The sequence below is a fragment of the Penicillium concentricum genome, assembly GCF_028827145.1.
Source record: "Penicillium concentricum strain IBT 3081 chromosome Unknown utg000002l_segment0_segment0, whole genome shotgun sequence".
Lineage (NCBI taxonomy): Eukaryota > Fungi > Ascomycota > Eurotiomycetes > Eurotiales > Aspergillaceae > Penicillium > Penicillium concentricum.
This window is the reverse complement of record NW_026622755.1, coordinates 10,379,034-10,397,056: the sequence shown is the minus strand read 5'-3', so window position 1 is coordinate 10,397,056 and position 18,023 is coordinate 10,379,034. Positions and strand designations below refer to the sequence as shown.

The 18,023-nt window shown below is 44.6% G+C and overlaps 2 protein-coding genes across 2 annotated transcripts; both read right to left on the bottom strand.

Annotated features, from left to right (window-relative positions):
* Positions 1-280: 280 nt before the first annotated feature.
* Positions 281-1,381, bottom strand: N7517_007673 (glycosyltransferase family 32 protein; the record flags this gene model as incomplete). The annotated part of the gene is made up of 1 exon (XM_056725403.1): positions 281-1,381. The coding sequence occupies one exon, from the start codon at positions 1,379-1,381 to the stop codon at positions 281-283; it is 1,101 nt and encodes a 366-aa protein (XP_056581653.1).
* Positions 1,382-10,084: 8,703 nt separating this feature from the next.
* On the bottom strand, positions 10,085-12,744 carry N7517_007672 (uncharacterized protein; the record flags this gene model as incomplete). The annotated part of the gene is made up of 4 exons (XM_056725402.1): positions 10,085-10,605; positions 10,656-11,394; positions 11,448-12,146; positions 12,205-12,744. The coding sequence occupies 4 exons, from the start codon at positions 12,742-12,744 to the stop codon at positions 10,085-10,087; spliced, it is 2,499 nt and encodes an 832-aa protein (XP_056581652.1).
* Positions 12,745-18,023: the final 5,279 nt, after the last annotated feature.

Sequence of the window (18,023 nt, the reverse complement as noted above, 5' to 3'; positions counted from 1 at the left end):
ATTAGCCAAAGCACTCGCTATTTTGAGGGCTTAAAATGGTCTTCCAAGTCAGTAGCTTTCATATTTTTGTACCAAGCACCCATGGCTGATAGGACGGCAGGTCCGTGAGAATGATTTTTTTCCCCTAGCTCTCCCTCCACTGACACTCTCATCGTATTTCTGCTGACAGCAGCGGTGGAAACTGAAGTTGTCCATGAACAGAGAGGAACCATTCAATTTCTCTGGTCCGTTCCATGTTTCTGAAAGCATCTGCAATTTCCATTGTCTTCTATATTTATGTCTAGTTTGACCTCTTGTCATGCCTCCACGATCCTAGAAATTTATGCTGTACGAATGCCTCCTCTGGAATCGATCCGTCATTTGTACTGTTGGAATGTGACTGGCCCATCCCAAACCCATCGATTGGCAGTATTAAGATATCCCCCACAAGCCTCGGTTCCGTTAATCCACTCAAGTTGCTCAACGACATAAGATCCGGCTCATACTGCTGCAATTGTCGGAAGACGCCATCTGTCCAAGCAGATGGTCCAGTCAATTTCATGACTTCCGATGAACTGACATGGAGGTCCGAGAATGTTGTTTTTCTTGCAGTTGTGAAGTTTTCCAGGGTGGTCACAACCCAATATATCATGTAGCGGAAGAGGGGATGCCTAGGAGTTGCAGCAATGGTCCACTGGCAGAATTGTATATCGGGATGAACCTCGCCCCAGTTAGGCCCATCAAGGCGATCGAATTCAATCCCTAGAACAACTCGAGCGTGTTTCTGATATTTTTTAGGTACCCACAAATCAATGGACTTTAAGTCAACGGTATCGAGATCCGAATAGACACCGCCTTTGACTGATAAAATCAGGTACCTCAGCAGGTCTGACTTCATTCCGGTGTTCTTGAGCTCTTTGAAGATTCTCAACAAAGTTGGATTTTCCTGAAAGTGCTGGCGCACAAGTGCTTCTGCTCCTTCGTCTCCAACCAAGGTGTATTCGAAGTCGCGGTTATGAGCCAGCCAAGAGACGATATCTGATAGTTGCTTAGGGTTGACTTCAAAATTGTTTGTGCTGACATCCGGCGGGCTGAGATATATCTGCCATATATTTCGTGGAAATAAAGAGGCCCAGGCCTGAGTTGGAAGGACTTGGTTCGTTTCGTTGTTGGTGCTTGGCTTGGTCGGAGGATCGAGATGATACTGGAGGGAATAATGAAGTAGGGCGGCCACCATAAGCAACCACAAGACAATCAATAGCCCGACTTTTGGCACATGCTTCTGAAGCCTCGAAAACCGGAAAATGCTTTCAAGGCGCACCATAAAAGATCGGAATAATGAGGGGAATCGTTCTAGCCGCTCTTTGAACATCTTGCCGAATCGCTGCAGAATGAGTGTCATGGAGAGCAAGGTCGAAAGATGTGTCAAAGATCACATACAGGTTTGTTGCGGCTTTTATCTATATTTGCAGACTGGGCCTTCCGCATAATTTAGTATACCTGCACTTCGCGGGAGACTTCTTTCCACAGCCCCGACGTGGTTCCTTTTCCAACAACAGTGTAGCCATATTCAACATAAGTAAGTTTAAACGGCGTATGCCCCGCAACCGCCAAGAGGTGTGCATCGGTCAATGTTTTTGTCCAGTTGCCCGTTGAGTAAACGGGGATTGTCTTCGCTTCGATGATGGAGCATCACATTTGGACAGTAGTCATCTAACACACCGCCAGACTGCAATTCGAGTAAACATCGTTGGGTGCAAAATTGCGCATCGTGATACCGGGCCTGGTTGCCTTGATTATTTCCCGCGTCCCGTTGACGGCCTGCTCGTTGGGCAGATGGGGAGGATGTAACTTGGCTGAAGCCCCAATTGCTTGGTTCGAATCGGAGCCTGATGAGTCTGGCGACTGCGAGCGACGATATACAGCCGAGGGTGCACAGCTGGTCTGAGATCTTGTAGGCACTCGGTGAGCCACTACCTTTAGAGAATCCGGTGGAGATGATGGCGGTTTATAAGCTGAACCGGAATCAAGACTTGTGTACTTTAAGGTTGTGCTATCGGGGTGGGGAAGAGTCTGTGGCAGTTATACTTTAGGAATCTGGGAATGAGTGTGGTCAAAACTGGTCGTCCAAAGAGGAAGCCCTAGTCGTGCGGAATTTCGCTATTCCTGGCCACGCGTAGGTGAGCGAAAGGCCATTAAACACAGGCAGAGCGTTCTTGCAACAGAAGTCTTCGGTTACCTTTTTCCAATGAACTTCAAGAAGACAGCTTACAAGGACATCTTCTACATCCCCGAATGAGCACCGAGTTAAGTTGTTGACTGACTCATGGCTTCGATCAAGGTCATTCATCCATCGGTCGATGGTGTTTAGATCTCGTTGTCCATTGGCAAATTTTAGATATGGGTATTACTTGGTTATAGAGATGATTTTATATTCGATGGCGCCGAGAGAACGACTGTATCCCCGACGCAGAAGCAGGTGGCGGACCGTCGTACCCCGCTAACACTGTGCGTCTAATTAATTCGATCACTTGATTGTGTGCTTCCTATCAACGTAAGCTAGCTAATATTATATGTCGTCAGATAGAGATCAGTCCTTCCTTCCAGTTTAGTTAGCATTAGCACAAGCCCGTCGCACTACTGATTCCCCGGACTAGAGATGGGCTCAGAAAAGACTGCTGTCACAAAACCGTATTGCACTCAGAGAACCCGATCGCCGTGAACATATCAATTAAAATCTCATTCTATAAACTAGGTGAACCCTAGAAGCTTCGTATATAAACCTTGATATGCCTATGCTTACGTTCCTTAGCGATGGTATGCGCCGTCTAGCCATTTAAATCGTTTAGTCGCTTTTTTACACTACGCTAATTAGCTAATAACTGTATAACCTTAAAATGCCTACTAGCCGCACCCTACTAGAAAGATATTCTCCCCTAGTTATCTACCGCATTTATATTTATATTAGGATGCTCTAATAACATTTTAGCAATTTTAAACCTACCGTGAGACGACGTAAATATAAGCGTAGTAAAGGAGTAAGGGCCTTAGTTATTAATCAATAAAGATTCTTCGTAGCTAAGAAGGAGATGGATAACGTCGACGTACTCTATGATTATAGCGACCTAAAGTGGCGACGTCCCCGATAGACTTTTTTGGTTAATATCGGCTAAACTTTGTAAAAGAAATTCCACTATTAAAAATTGTCCTACGCGGTATGCTAACTAGAGCGGCGGAAATATATCCGTAGATTAAGGGCTTTTATAAAGCCCCGGCTATCGGAAGAGGACTTTAATTAAGTCTACGGAGCTATTTGTAGTAGCCTTTGCTAAAGGTGTCTAACCTAGCTTATCGGCGTAATTAAGGTCTAGATTTATCTGCTATAAGAGGAGCTTAGCTAGTTTTATATCGGAATTGTTCACTATATACTAGATTGCGGTACGTCTATTCTTATCTTGATAATTAAGGTTGATATATAGACTTAAAAGCAAGGCTTTAATAATGAGTAGTCTTTTATTGATAGGGAGAAAACGACTGTGTCCTTTGATAGCTAGAAGTAACGGAGTTTCCTGTCGGTGGTTGAAACAGTTGACATTAACTCGCGGATTTCGTACAAGCATTTAGATTGCTCCATAGTCGCCAATTTCTGTCGCTAGGTGTAGTAGTGTTTGGCTATAATGGTCGTAGATATTGACATTTATCCGCTTATTAGATAAGAGAAGTTGGAAGATATAGGTTTAGCGATAGGTTAGCGTAATTAAAATAGGCGTATATCCGTCTAGCGATTGATTATTAAGATTAATGTTCTATATATTGAGGAGTCGTTCGATAATTTTAACGCTTCTATGTAGAATAGCGATCGAGAAGGCACTTTCTCCTAACGTATTACGCTATATAACTTTCACTAAATAATAGCTTAAGAGTAAATTAATAGCGTCTGAGTACCGCAACTTTGTAGCTAATATAAGCGGTGTAAGGCTAGAAAATATTTAGTTAATATCTACCTTTTCCTAACCTAGAGAGTGCTAGACAATGCCTAAGTTTCTATGTCGGATTGCCTAATGAAGTGGCGGGGTGTCTTAGAAGTCTATATAACTAAAGAGGCTCTTTCTGAAGACGACGTTAGATTCTCGAGATACGAGATATAGACTTCGAATATCCTTCTTATCGATAGACTTACTAATCTATAAAAGAAATTCTAGTGGAAGTCCTAAAAGCGGTATCTTAGTAGATTTCGTGAACTTATAGTTAACGACTACCTATATAGATAATAATAAAAGGAGGGCTTAGAATAATAATCTAGAGATAAGTTTATCACCGCTAATAGTGGTTGAGGAGCTTAGGAGAGGCATTTATTTAAGGTAGTGGCTTCTATTTAAATATTTTTTAAGGGTATATCATTGATACGGATTTATTTAAAAGTGGATATCGAGTCACCGGCTTCTAGGATAGTGATACTTACTCCTAGGATCCTACGACTAGTTCCTAGGAGCCCTAAGGATCCCGGGATATGTTATAGTGTTCCTAGGAAGCACTCACCTATTCCTGGGAGTTATATATCGTATTTTTAGGGTTATATATAAAGCTTATAAGCTGAATTGAGATATGATCTGCGGGACCTATATGGTGCTTATGGGATCCCCTCCACGCGGAAGCTTCCTCGCCCTACGTCTTGTATCTAGAGTCGACTATAGATTTCCTTGATATTGATTATTCATCCGGAAGACGCTGTCCTCATTCACGTATACGTGAGACCCTCACAGCCTAGGAGCAAGCAACACGATCCCAGAAGCTTATGGCTTGACATCTGTTACGGAACTAGCCTAGTTATGCAACTTAGACGGGTTTTAAGAATAAGAAGGTTTCGTTAAGGAGAGGAGTTCTCCTAAGCTAACAAATATATATATATTCCGTCGAAGGCGGTAACGTTTGGCAGATTCCGCGTAGTATAAGCAAGCATCTTCTATAGGGCTTCGTACGAAGTACGACGGCCCTATAACAATACCCCCTCCCCCTAGGACAATAACTATTTGCTTTAATAGACGCTAGATTAGGAATTAATAGGAGAAGCAAATAAAATCGTGGCCTATGATTAGCCGAATAGGGTAAACGTATTCGACGACGTCGTTGCTTTATAGTATATAGGCTATAGTTAGAAGGTATAAATAGGTCCTTAATTCCCTTCTTCTTCTTTTTTTTTTTTTTTTTTTTTTTATATTCGTAGTCTCTAAACCTCCTATTAACTATAGAGTTATCTAACTTCAATCTTCTATCGTACGACCCGCGTTAAGTCGAACCCTCCTCCCGGCGTATACTCCTACCCCTAACTCGTATTAAGCACGGAGGGAAGTAGTATATTAAGGTCCGTCTAACTACTATAGGAAACGAAGCCCTTCGAATGCTATACTTCACTCTAGTATAGCGGGAAGTGTAGAGCTAGCCCTCGTACGAATTCCTTATACGATTAATTAATAGGAAGCCCGCTATTAAGGCGAGTTAGGTAAGAGGCGATTCCACTATTCCGCTATTTAGTGGTAATATCTCTTAGGTTTAAACCGGCCGTCCCTTATATATTAACGCTCTATTAATCGCTTCGCGTACGCACTCCGACTCGAGCTAATATAAGCACTCTCTAGACCGGCCCTTTAGACCTTCCGTACGACTACCTAGTACTTAGGGTGGTTATTACGCGAACTATAAGTTTAAGGATCACGCGTCGCTATACGACGTGGCCGATAACTTAGAGGCTCGGTTTATTCCTATTAGAGCTAGTCCTCTACCTCCGCCCTCTATTATAGAGGAGCTTATTGTTACGGAACTAGCCTAGTTGTGCAACTTAGACGGGTTTTAAGAACAAGAAGGTTTCGTTGAGGAGAGGAGTTCTCCTAAGCTAACAAATGTGTATATATTCCGTCGAAGGCGGTAACGTTTGGCAGATTCCGCGTAGCATAAGCAAGCATCTTCTATAGGGCTTCGTACGAAGTACGACGGCCCTATAACAATACCCCCCCTCCCCTAGGACAATAACTATTTACTTTAATAGACGCCAGATTAGGAATCAATAGGAGAAGCAAACAAAATCGTGGCCTATGATTGGCCGAATAGGGCAAACGTGTTCGACGACGTCGTTACTTTGTAGTATATGGGCTGTAGTTAGAAGGCATAAATAGGTCCTCAATTCCCTTCTTCTTCTTCTTTTTTTTATTTTTTATTCGTAGTCTCTAAACCTCCTATTAACCATAGAGTCGTCTAACTTTAATCTTCTATCGTACGACCCGCGTTAAGTCGAACCCTCCTCCCGGCGTATACTCCTACCCCTGACTCGCATTAAGCACGGAGGGAAGTAGTATATCAAGGTCCGTCTGACTACTACGGGAAACGAAGCCCTTCGAATGCTATACTTCACTCTAGTGCAGCGGGAAGTGTGGAGCTAGCCCTCTCCCTCCGCCCTCTATTGTAGAGGAGCTTATTAACTAGACCGTACGAGGCTTAGCACTTTTTATAGACGCAATCAACACACAATATCGAGGTTTCTAGACTTAGTTAGCACTAGCACAAAGCGTAGTAGCTAGCCTTATTAAGGGACCTATCGATCTTTCTAAACGGTGCGGTCTTCTATAGCCACACGTCTAACGCTATTGTGTCCTTAAGTGCGTCCGCTAGCTCTATGGTTAGTCTTATATAGCCTCTCCACTTAACCTTATAGCTCGTACGAGCGTTATTCCTCCTACGTGTTTATATCTTATCTATAATTTCTTCGATCTCCCACTCTTCTTAGTCGTCGACTATAATTGCTAGTGGTTGCGGTTCGTGTGCTAGTTAGGACGGAAGGGGGTCTTATATCGCGAGTCGTACGAGGTTAATATAGAATACTAGGTGAATACCGGGTGGCGTATCCAGTCGTACTACGTGGGAACTAATAACTTCCTAAACCCTATATTTTGCGTTCTTCTAGTCGAGCTTCTTATAGGGTCGTTCGGTCTATATATTTTTTAGGTTTAACCAAACAGCGTCTCCGACTTAGAAGGTAGGCGCCGGTTATCGGTGCCGGTTAGCGTTTACTTCTATCTATTAGTTAGCGTAGGCTATCGATACACGTGCCTAGTCTATAGCTCTAGCTAGCTTTCGTACGATCGTTTCTACTTTTTAGATTAGGCTTAGTTCTAGCGTAGTAATAGTGCTATTTATACGCGGTTCCTCGATTAGTGGGTTAAATAGAGAGAGGTTATAACCGTGGGTTAGGAAGAAAGGGCTTACGCCGGTTACTACGGAGACTCGTCTATTTAACGTAAGTTCGGCTATTAGGAGTAGGCGTTTCCAGTCGTTCTATTTAAATCGTACGAAGAGGCGTAGGTACACTTCTAACGTACTATTATATCGTTCGGTCTATCTATCGGTCTTAGGGTAGTAGGCCGTCGATAGCCGTCGTATAACCTTATATAGCTAGTAGATCCGTTCCTATAGGAGGCTTATAAATTAGGTTCCTCGGTCCGAGACGATCGAGTTTAGGAATCCGTATTATCGTACGAGGCTATTAATAATTACCTATACGGAGTCTTCGGCCGAAATTGACTTTATCGGCCTTAGGATCACTCCCTTTATCAGCCGATCTATAATTACCAAGATATTCGTACGGCTGTCGCTTAGTGGTAAATCGGTGATAAAGTCGAGGGCCACGTCTCGCCATAGTTATTCTAGCACCGGGAGCGGCTTTAGGAGGCCTCGCTTTAGCTCTCGCTATGGTTTCGCCCCGTTATATAGGTCATAGTTCCGTACGAATCTCCGGATATCGATCGACATATTCGGCCAGAAGTACTCGCGGCTAACCACTATATAGGTCTCCTCCCTCCCTAGGTGTCCGGTAAGTCGAGAGTCGTATACGGTCTAAATGATTTTCGTACGAAGGGGCTTAGAGTTAGGGACCTATAACCTTCCGCGGAAGCGAAGTTTCTAGGCTTAGTCGATTATATATTCGGAAGTTAAGACTTTTAGCTTTAGTTCTAGTGGGAACTTCCGTAGGCCCTATTATAGTGTCTATATAGCGCCCTAGTACTCGTTATCCCTATCTCTCGCTAGCTCCTAGTCTTATTCGTTAGGGGTTTGCTATACGGTCGTGGCATAGATATTTATAGTAGCCTTATCGTCTCCTATCTACGTTAGGAGACACTTCGTACGATCTACGATTCTTAGGTCTTCCTCGGTTAGGTTATCTTAGTCTCGTCGTAATAGGGCGTCCGCTCGGGCGTTATCTATACCGGGGCGATATTAGAAGTCGAAGTTAAACCTACTTAAGAAGAGTGACCACCGTATATACCGTTTAGTGAGCTTCCTTAGTTTAAAGAAGTATTCTAGGTTCTTATAGTCGGTGATAACGAGGAATTTCCCTTAGACTAAACGTAGTTCTACATCCTATGCTTCTAGGTATCGTACGATAGCGAGTAGCTCCTTATCGTAGATCTTATAGTTACACTCGGCGGGAGCGTTTTTCTTAGAGAAGTAGGCGTATAGTCGTAGCACACCCTTATTATCGTACTATAAGAGGACTCCTCTAACTATATATCCTAACGAGTCGGACTCTACCACTGTCGTACGAGATAGGTTAAAGGCTGCTAGTATCGGCTCTATTATAAAGAGTCGTTTTAGCTCCTAGAAGCTCTTCTCGTATATAGTAGACCAGATAAAGGGGACGTTGTTTTGCGTAAGTTAGGTAAGAGGTCGTACGACTTCTAAATAGTTTAGGATAAATTGTCGGTAGAAGTTAGTAAAGCCGAGGAATCCCCTCACGCCTCGGACTATAGTTGGTGTTTCCTAGTCGAGTATCGCTTACACTTTTTTAGCGTCTATCTTAACCCCTTCTCCTACTCGTACGATAAAGCCAAGGTACTTAGTTTCGGTGTATTCGAATTCGCACTTCCTAATATCTAAGTGTAGGCTAGCTTCCTATAGCTTCTAGAGGACCTTCTTTACGTGTTTTCGATGATCTTCGATATTCCCTTCCGAATAGATCAATATATCGTCGAGGTAGGCGGAGCAGAAATCGTCTAGGTATTCTCGTAGGGACTAGTTAATATATTTCTAGAATAAGCTCGGCGCGTTAGCTAGGCTAAAGGGGGTAATAAGCCATTCGTAAAGTCCGTACCTCGTACGAAACGCGGTTTTCTATTCTTCTCCTTCGGCAATCCGGATCTTATAGAACGCGGCTAATACGTCGAGTTTCGTGAACTATCTCGCTCGTCCGATCTAGTTTAGCGTCTTATAAATTAGGGGAAGGGGGTAGCGGTCCTTTTTTATAAGAGCGTTTAGCGCTCGGTAGTCGACGTAGAAACGGAGCCCTCCTTCTAGCTTTCGTACGAATAGCACTAGTGCTACTACTAAGGATTTACTAACCCTAATAAAGTTCTTATCCAAGAGCTTATTTAGGGTCTTTCGTAGCACTAGAAGTTCTTCGTTCGATATATTGTAGAGGGGCCCCTAGGGGACTATTAGTTCTTTACTATTTTCTCGTATAAGTTCGATTTTATAGTCGATTCCTTCCCCGCGGTATAGTGGGAGTTTAGTCGCTTCGTCGGGGTTAAATAAAGGGAGGAATTCGTGGTACTTTGTGGGGAGTTCTACCTTTAGGTCCTTTAGTTTCTTAGTTTTTAATGCTTTCTCGATATCGGCTATAGAGATAGCAAAGATTTAGGAATCGTACGAATTATAGTCTTTTATTGCTAACTAAATCTCTCTAGAGTGCGCCAAAAACCGCAAAACCGCAAAACCAAACCGCCCCAAACCGCAAATGGTTTGGTTTTTGGGGCCAGTTTCAGAAACCATTGCGGTTTTTGGTTTTCGAGGCCCAAACCGCAATGGTTCTTGGGGCCCCAATGGTTTGGCAAACAATGCAAACTGGGTGGGTCCTTGTCAGTGTATAATTTATGCGGGTTTTCTCTGTTTCTTAGGGTATTTGACTTCGAAGATATGATATATGTGAAATAAGTGCTTTAGGCTTAGGCACTTGATTTCTGACCGCGGTCAGAAATATAGGGTTCTCTTATTATAGTACTAGCTTTTTGACCGCGGTCAGAAATTAGTGTAATGATTGAATTCGCTATCCTGTTGATCGCTAATAATACTGGTATAGATCCTCGTCATGTCTGATCCGTTTCCGAGCTCTTACAGAAGCACGTATCTGAGTGCTTTTATCTTTATTAGAAGGAAGGGGAGGGTCAGTATCATGATCGATCATAACCTGTATATCCTCCCTACCTTGCACCTCTTCCTCTTCCTGGGTTTGCTCTTCCTCAGTATCACTAATCGGATCGACGTTCACTGTATCAGTTGTGATTTCCTTCTCCTCCTTTGCCGCTTCGATCTCGTCGCGAGTAAAGAATTCCTGTAGGAATACTGCCTGTTCCTCCTCGATCTCGAATTTTGAAGTACAAAGAAACATCATTAACTCCTGGATAGTTGTTGCACTTAATCTTCCACGGCGATAGTGACAGATATCTCGGGCAGTATTAAAAAGTCGTTCAACACCAGCACCAGTCGCAGGGACTGAAAGCACATCTCGTGCAAGGGCTGCAAGAGTTGGGAAACGATAGGCATTCTCCCTCCAAAACACTAAAGGCGCTATATCTATAGTAGCTTGTGGGATAATTAATATCATATAAAGCAAAGTAATTAAGGATACATACCACTATCAAGATATTGCGAAAGCTCATCGCCTGCTACAGCAGAGCGGGGACGCTTTGGCTTTACCATCGAGTCTAGGCGCGATATTCCTCCCCCTAACGAAAGAGATAGAGGAGACGTCGGTTGCTGGGCAAGACGTTCTTTATAAACAGCCAAATGCTCTTCAAGAGACTTTCTGTATATCGTACGCCAACGATCATCCCAATCATCTGTTTGGAAGAACTGGAATTTGTTCGCTGGAGCTAGCATTGTAGTGATTGCATAAAGATGCCCTCGTACGTTATCTGTCTCAGAGTAGTACTCATCAAGCTTCTTTCGCGCAGCTTGTAACGCCTGAAGCATCTGTCGCTTCCAGGTAGTCTTCTTCCGCGTAAGCTGGGTGATTGATAGCTCTAGGTGCTCAAACAGCTTGTTATAAATCAGAAATACATGATGTGTAGTGGCATCCCGGGTTTTTGAAAGTTCAACTGTGAAATCAAAGAAGGGCTGGGTAATGAAGAGAAGGTAGTCAACCTGGCGCCATTCTTCGTCCTCGAGTACCATATCAGGCCGCTCATACTCATCACAAAATGGCTGGAAAAACGATCGTAAGCGTTTTGCACGTCGAAGCATTAGAAACGTAGAATTCCAGCGTGTCTTAACGTCTTGAAGAGGCATAAGCTTTGTTGTTTCGCCTTGTAGATTGTAGAAGGTTTCCCGTCGTTGGGGACTTGCATTCACATAGATCGCAAGGTTTCGAATCTAGATATCGTAGTTAGTATAATATAAAAACTCTAGATTGTATAAATATATACCTTCGATAGTGTATTGGCAATATTTTGCTTAGTTGCATTCATACGCGCTGACTGGGATCGCTGCTCTGTCCACCGTGTCTCCGTTGATTCATTGAGCGGGCAAGCCTTAATATACCCAAGAAGCTCATTAAGGCTCAGCTGAATCACATGGGCAAGACAAGGGACCCTAATAAGGGTAGTGTCTTCTGATATTGCTTGTTGTAGTGTATCAACCAATGTCTGGTTATTTGATGCATTGTCAGTCGTGATTGCGAAGACCCGATCTTCGATCTTATGTCGCAAAAGTATATCGAGGAGTACAGAACTTAGGTTCACACCAGAGTGTGATCCGTAAAGGGGTTCAAAGCCGAGAAGAACCTCACGGTATTGCCAGTCCTTATCGATAAAATAGCCAGTTATAGCCATAAATGCCTGTGTGAAAGGCGAGGTCCAGCAATCAAGAGCAATTGATATTTTTGTATCTTCTGGGAGCATTCTTAGAATTCTTTCCTGTTGTTGTTGTACGGAGGATTGTAGCCGGCGTCGTATAGTCTTTGCTGAAGGGATATCCGGGACCCTCGGTGCAGATTGGGCTATCTGGATTAAGCGATGAAACTTAGGATGCTCGATCAGCCGAAAGGGAAGACGCGCGACCGTAAGAAATGTAAGAAGCTCTTGTTCCCATATCTCTTGACTGAATTCATTGGCGATCGGCGTATTCTAGTTATAGTCTAGGAATTAGACTAGAACTAATTATAATAATAGACGAGAAACATACCTTGAGCTGTAAAAATCGAGTGATATCTGTCCCTTGACCTTGGGTAGCTTTTATACACCCTGCGCTAGAAAGGTGGCCTTTCATAGTTGAGGTTCCTTGACGCTGTTTCTTCCCATCTTTTGTCTCACGGACAAAGTTTGGGTGCTCAAGAATCTGTCCACAGCGCTTGCACATAACCTTTGCAGTACCATCAGAGCTATGGGCGACCTGGTGAAATGTGTCCCAGGTACTAGACTGATGTTTCGCGTCCCAGGATATATGTTGTTTCTTACCGAAGCCTGTCTCTAGCCACCAACTTACCCAGTCGTTATGGAGCATTTCGTCATAGAGAAAATAGACCTTCTTACGACCAGGGCCAACACGTGTGAATGTTGAAGGGATTGATGGAGGTAGGGACGGTCGGAGGAAGTCCGTTTCGAATGAAGGTAATGTTTCCTGACTCTCAGATAGATCAGATATAAAAGGATGATTGTGAGTATAATTGTCGAAATCACTATCGTAGATCGATGAGGAGAAGGCAGATTGCTGGGTTTGAGACATGATGAGTATGAAAACACAACTACTAATGGTAAATACTAAGAGGGAAGGGTCAGACTTACATAAATTATACAGATTCTAACTAACTATATAGACGCGACTGACAGGACAACAAAGGATTCCTAAATAAGTGGATATATCGCGATTTAATTAGTATACTAAGCCGCTAATTGGATAACAGTAGCTTACTATATGGGTCAAAACCGCAAGAAACCATCAAGAAACCGCAAAAAACCAATAAAAACCGTAAGAAACCATTAAAAAACCGCAAGAAACCGCAAGAAACTTTAAATCATTTTTCCGCCGAAAGCTACCTCGAAAATTGAGCCTAAGGCAGCAGCTATATCAAAGTCTCAACTAAATAACTAAGTGACTTTAAACTAATTTTACAGTCTATAAACTAAGGAGTTATTATTGAAATAGGATAATATTTATAAAAAGGATAATTCGTAATTGATTAATATAAGTTATAATATTATAATACCTTTATTTAAAAAGTTGTAGGGAAACTGTAGTGATCAGGGAAAGATATATATTAAACTGTTATATTGAATATATATTTCCGCGATAAAATATAGAAGAACATCTAAGACCCAACAATTTCTCCTTTTTATTATCCATATAATAGGCTGATACTAGTACTAGTTAAGGCTTAGGCTCTACCCACGTAGTATATTTCTGACCGAGGTTAGAAACAAATGCTACCGCCCACGCGGATATAAAGTATAGTTGTGACCAATACAAGGTTAAATAACAGTAATATATTAGCATGAGTCACCCAGTTTATGTATGCCAAGACCTCAATTTTATACAAAAATGGTTTTTGTTGGGGCCCCATTGGGGAACCGCAGTGGTTTGTGGTTTGGTTGCGGTTTGGGTGGTTGGAAACCGCAACCACTGCGGTTTGGTTTTTGGGGGCAAACCTTGCCCCCAATTGCGGTTTTTGGCGCACTCTAAATCTCTCTATGCATTAAGAGTGCCGAGATCTCTATAGTATCGGGGAGAGGAGTTTTGCCGATCCTATAGAGGCGGGTTTTCGATGATCGAAGATATAACCGGTTCCTTAAAGGTTCGAAGTAAGCGTTCTATTATCTTAGCTAGGGTAGGCCAAGAATCAGGTCGTATCCGATAGAATCAGGGATCATATAGAAGTAGGTCTCTTTCTCAAAGTGGTAGTTAATTAAGAGGGAGGTTCGTACGATTTATAAAATCGTCCCCTTTCCTCCTATTCCTCTTAATATTTGTTATGGGGCCGTCGTACTTCGTACGAAGCCCTATGGAAGATGCTTGCTTATGCTGCGCGGAATCTGCCAAACGTTACCGCCTTCGACGGAATATGTACACATTTGTTAGCTCAGGAGAACTCCTCTCCTCAACGAAACCTTCTTGTTCTTAAAACCCGTCTAAGTTGCACAACTAGGCTAGTTCCGTAACATTAGGTTTCGTTCGTCACCTTTATCGACGCTTAGTAAGGAGTTCCTACTAGTACAGAGTGAGAGACAAGATGTCTTACCAACCACGACGACATAATACCTTTGATCACGACAACCTACCAGACGCACTACCGGCACAACAAGCGATGGGAGAGATCTTCCCCCACCACGAGAGAACGATAGGATAGAAAGGGGGCCGACCCGGCCAACTTACCCCGATGTACGAACCTACAATGGACAGGACCCTAAGGAGTACGCAGCCTTTCGTACGAACTTGAAAATCAAGTTCTTGATGGATGCCCACTACTTTCACTCCGAGGAAATGAAGACCTACTACGCGTTTAGTAGGCTAGAAGGCATTGCGAGCCAGCAAGCCCACGCATGGATCGTAGCAATGGAGAATGAGAAGAAACCCCTCCTTCTCAATGAATTTTACCAAGCCATGGATCTCTACTTTGAAGACCCAGACAAGGAACAACGTGCCCTCGTACGAGTAAATTCGATGAAGCAGGGTAGGAGGAGTCTCCACGACTTCCTATCTGAGTTCGACCAGACACTAGTTACCGCGGGTGGATTACACTGGTCCGATGCCCAGAAGATGGCCCTTCTCCGGACCGCAATCAACGTCGATCTACTCCAGAGTACCGTCGGAGCTGAATTCGCTTCGTACGATGACTACCGGAACCGCCTTCTTCGGATCGACCACGACCTTCGGCAGATTGAAACGCTCCAGAAGAAGAAGTTAAGACCCTTCTTCCGTGGCAATCTCAGCAACACCCAAGACGACGCCGGCAGGATGGACTGGGAACCTACTCAAGCAACTAGGATCGCCGCCCTAGAAGCCGAGATCGCGGCCCTAAAGACAAACCAAAGGAGCAGTCCTTCTCGTACGAACGAACGGGCAAAATGGGTCTCCCGGGAAGAGATTGACCAACGCCGAATGAAGGGGGAATGCCTACGCTGCGGACAGAGAGGGCACCTGATTGCGGGCTGTAGACTACGGCCTGCCACCCGACCTCTAGAGGTGAACGCTGTCGATGCAGATGGAGACAACGACTCGGGAAAAGAATAACCTTCGTACGAAATCGTGTACGGAGGTCGCTAGATACTTCAAAATTGAAACATTCTGTTTGGGAAGAATTTGAAGCCACGCGTATGAACTCCCCACCGTTTGTCATTGCCGCGACCCTAGACCGACAAGCTATGGCCCGTACCTTAGTCGATAGCGGATGCCTATCGTACGGAGCTATCAGTGAAGCCTTTGCGAAAGAAAGGAACTTAGAGACTTTCGAGATCCTACCACGAACATTAAGAGGAATAGGAGGAAAGGGGACGATTTCACAAATCGTACGAACCTCCCTCTCAATTGACCACCACTTTGAGAAAGAGACCTACTTCTATATGATCCCTGATTCCATCGGATACGACCTGATTCTTGGCCTACCCTGGCTGAGACAACAGAACGCTTGCTTCGAACCTTTAAGGAACCGGTTATATCTTCGATCATCGAAAACCCGCCTCTATGGGATCGGCAAAACTCCTCTCCCCGATACTACAGAGATCTCGGCACTCTCAATGCATAGAGAGATTCAGTCAGCAATAAAAGACCATAATTCGTACGATTCCCAAATCTTTGCTGTCTCTATGGCCGATATCGAGAAAGCATTGAAAACCAAGAAACCAAAGGACCTAAAGGTGGAACTCCCCACTGAGTACCACGAATTCCTCCCTTTATTTGACCCCGACGAAGCGACTAAACTCCCACCACACCGCGGGGAAGGAATCGACCATAAAATCGAACTTATACGAGAAAATGGTAAAGAACCAATAGTCCCCTGGGGGCCCCTCTACAATATGTCGAACGAAGAACTTCTAGTGCTACGAAAGACCCTAAATGAGCTCTTGGATAAGAACTTCATTAGGGTTAGCAAATCCTCAGCAGCAGCACCAGTGCTATTCGTACGAAAGCCAGGAGGAGGGCTCCGTTTCTGCGTCGACTACCGAGCGCTAAACGCTCTCACAAAAAAGGACCGCTACCCCCTTCCCCTGATTCATGAGACGCTGAACCAGATCGGACGAGCGAGATGGTTCACGAAACTCGACGTATCAGCCGCGTTCCATAAGATCCGGATTGCCGAAGGAGAAGAATGGAAAACCGCGTTTCGTACGAGGTACGGACTTTACGAATGGCTTGTTACCCCCTTTGGCCTGGCCAACGCGCCGAGCTCATTCCAGAAATATATCAACTGGTCCCTACGAGAATACCTAGACGATTTCTGCTCCGCCTACCTCGACGATGTATTGATCTATTCGGAAGGGAACATCGAAGATCATCGAAAACACGTAAAGAAGGTCCTCCAGAAGCTACAGGAAGCTGGCCTACACTTGGATATTGGGAAGTGCGAATTCGAATGCACCGAAACCAAGTACCTTGGCTTTATCGTACGAGCAGGAGAAGGGGTTAAGATGGACGCTGAAAAAGTGCAAGCGATACTCGACTGGGAAACACCAACCACAGTCCGAGGCGTGAGGGGATTCCTCGGCTTTGCCAACTTCTACCGACAATTCATCCCAAACTATTCAGAAGTCGTACGACCTCTTACCCAACTCACGCAAAACAACGTCCCCTTTGTCTGGTCTACTATATGCGAGAAGAGCTTCCAGGAGCTAAAACGACTCTTCACAACAGAGCCGATACTAGCAGCCTTTGACCCATCTCGTACGACAGTGGTAGAGTCCGACTCGTCAGGATACACGGTTGGAGGAGTCCTCTCACAGTACGATGATAAGGGTGTGCTACGACCATGCGCCTACTTCTCCAAGAAAAACGCTCCCGCCGAGTGTAACTATGAGATCTACGATAAGGAGCTGCTCGCTGTCGTACGATGCCTAGAAGCATGGGACGCAGAACTACGTTCAGTCCAAGGGAAATTCCTCGTTATCACCGACCATAAGAACCTAGAATACTTCTTCAAACCAAGGAAGCTCACTGAACGGCATATGCGGTGGTCACTCTTCTTAAGTAGGTTCAACTTCGACTTCCAATATCGCCCCGGTACAGACAACGCCCGAGCGGACGCCCTATCACGACGAGACCAAGACAACCCAACCGAGGAAGACCCAAGAATCGCAGATCGTACGAAGTGTCTCCTAACGCAGATAGGAGACGATAAGGCTACTGTGAATATCCATGCCACGACCGCACAGCAAACCCCTGACGAACAAGACTGGGAGCTAGCGAGAGATGGGGATGACGAGTACCAGGGCGCTATACGGACACTACAACAGGGCCTACGGAAGTTCCCACCAGAACTAAAGCTAAAAGTCTCAACTTCCGAATGCACAATCGACCAAGCCCAGAAACTTCGCTTCCGCGGAAGGTTATGGGTCCCTAACTCTGAGCCCCTTCGTACGAAAATCATTCAGACCGCACACGACTCTCGACTCACCGGACACCCAGGGAGGGAGGAGACCTATACAGTGGTTAGCCGCGAGTACTTCTGGCCGAATATGTCGATCGACATCCGGAGATTCGTACGGAACTGTGACCTATGTAACGGGGCGAAACCATGGCGAGAGCTGAAGCGAGGCCTCCTAAAGCCGCTCCCGGTGCCAGAACAACCATGGCGAGACGTGGCCCTCGACTTCATCACCGATTTACCACCAAGCGACAGCCGTACGAACATCTTGGTAATCACAGATCGGCTGACAAAGGGAGTGATCCTAAGGCCGATGAAGTCAATTTCGGCCGAAGACTCCGCATGGGCAATCATTGACAGCCTCGTACGACAACACGGATTCCCAAACTCGATCGTCTCGGACCGAGGAACCCAATTCACAAGCCTCCTA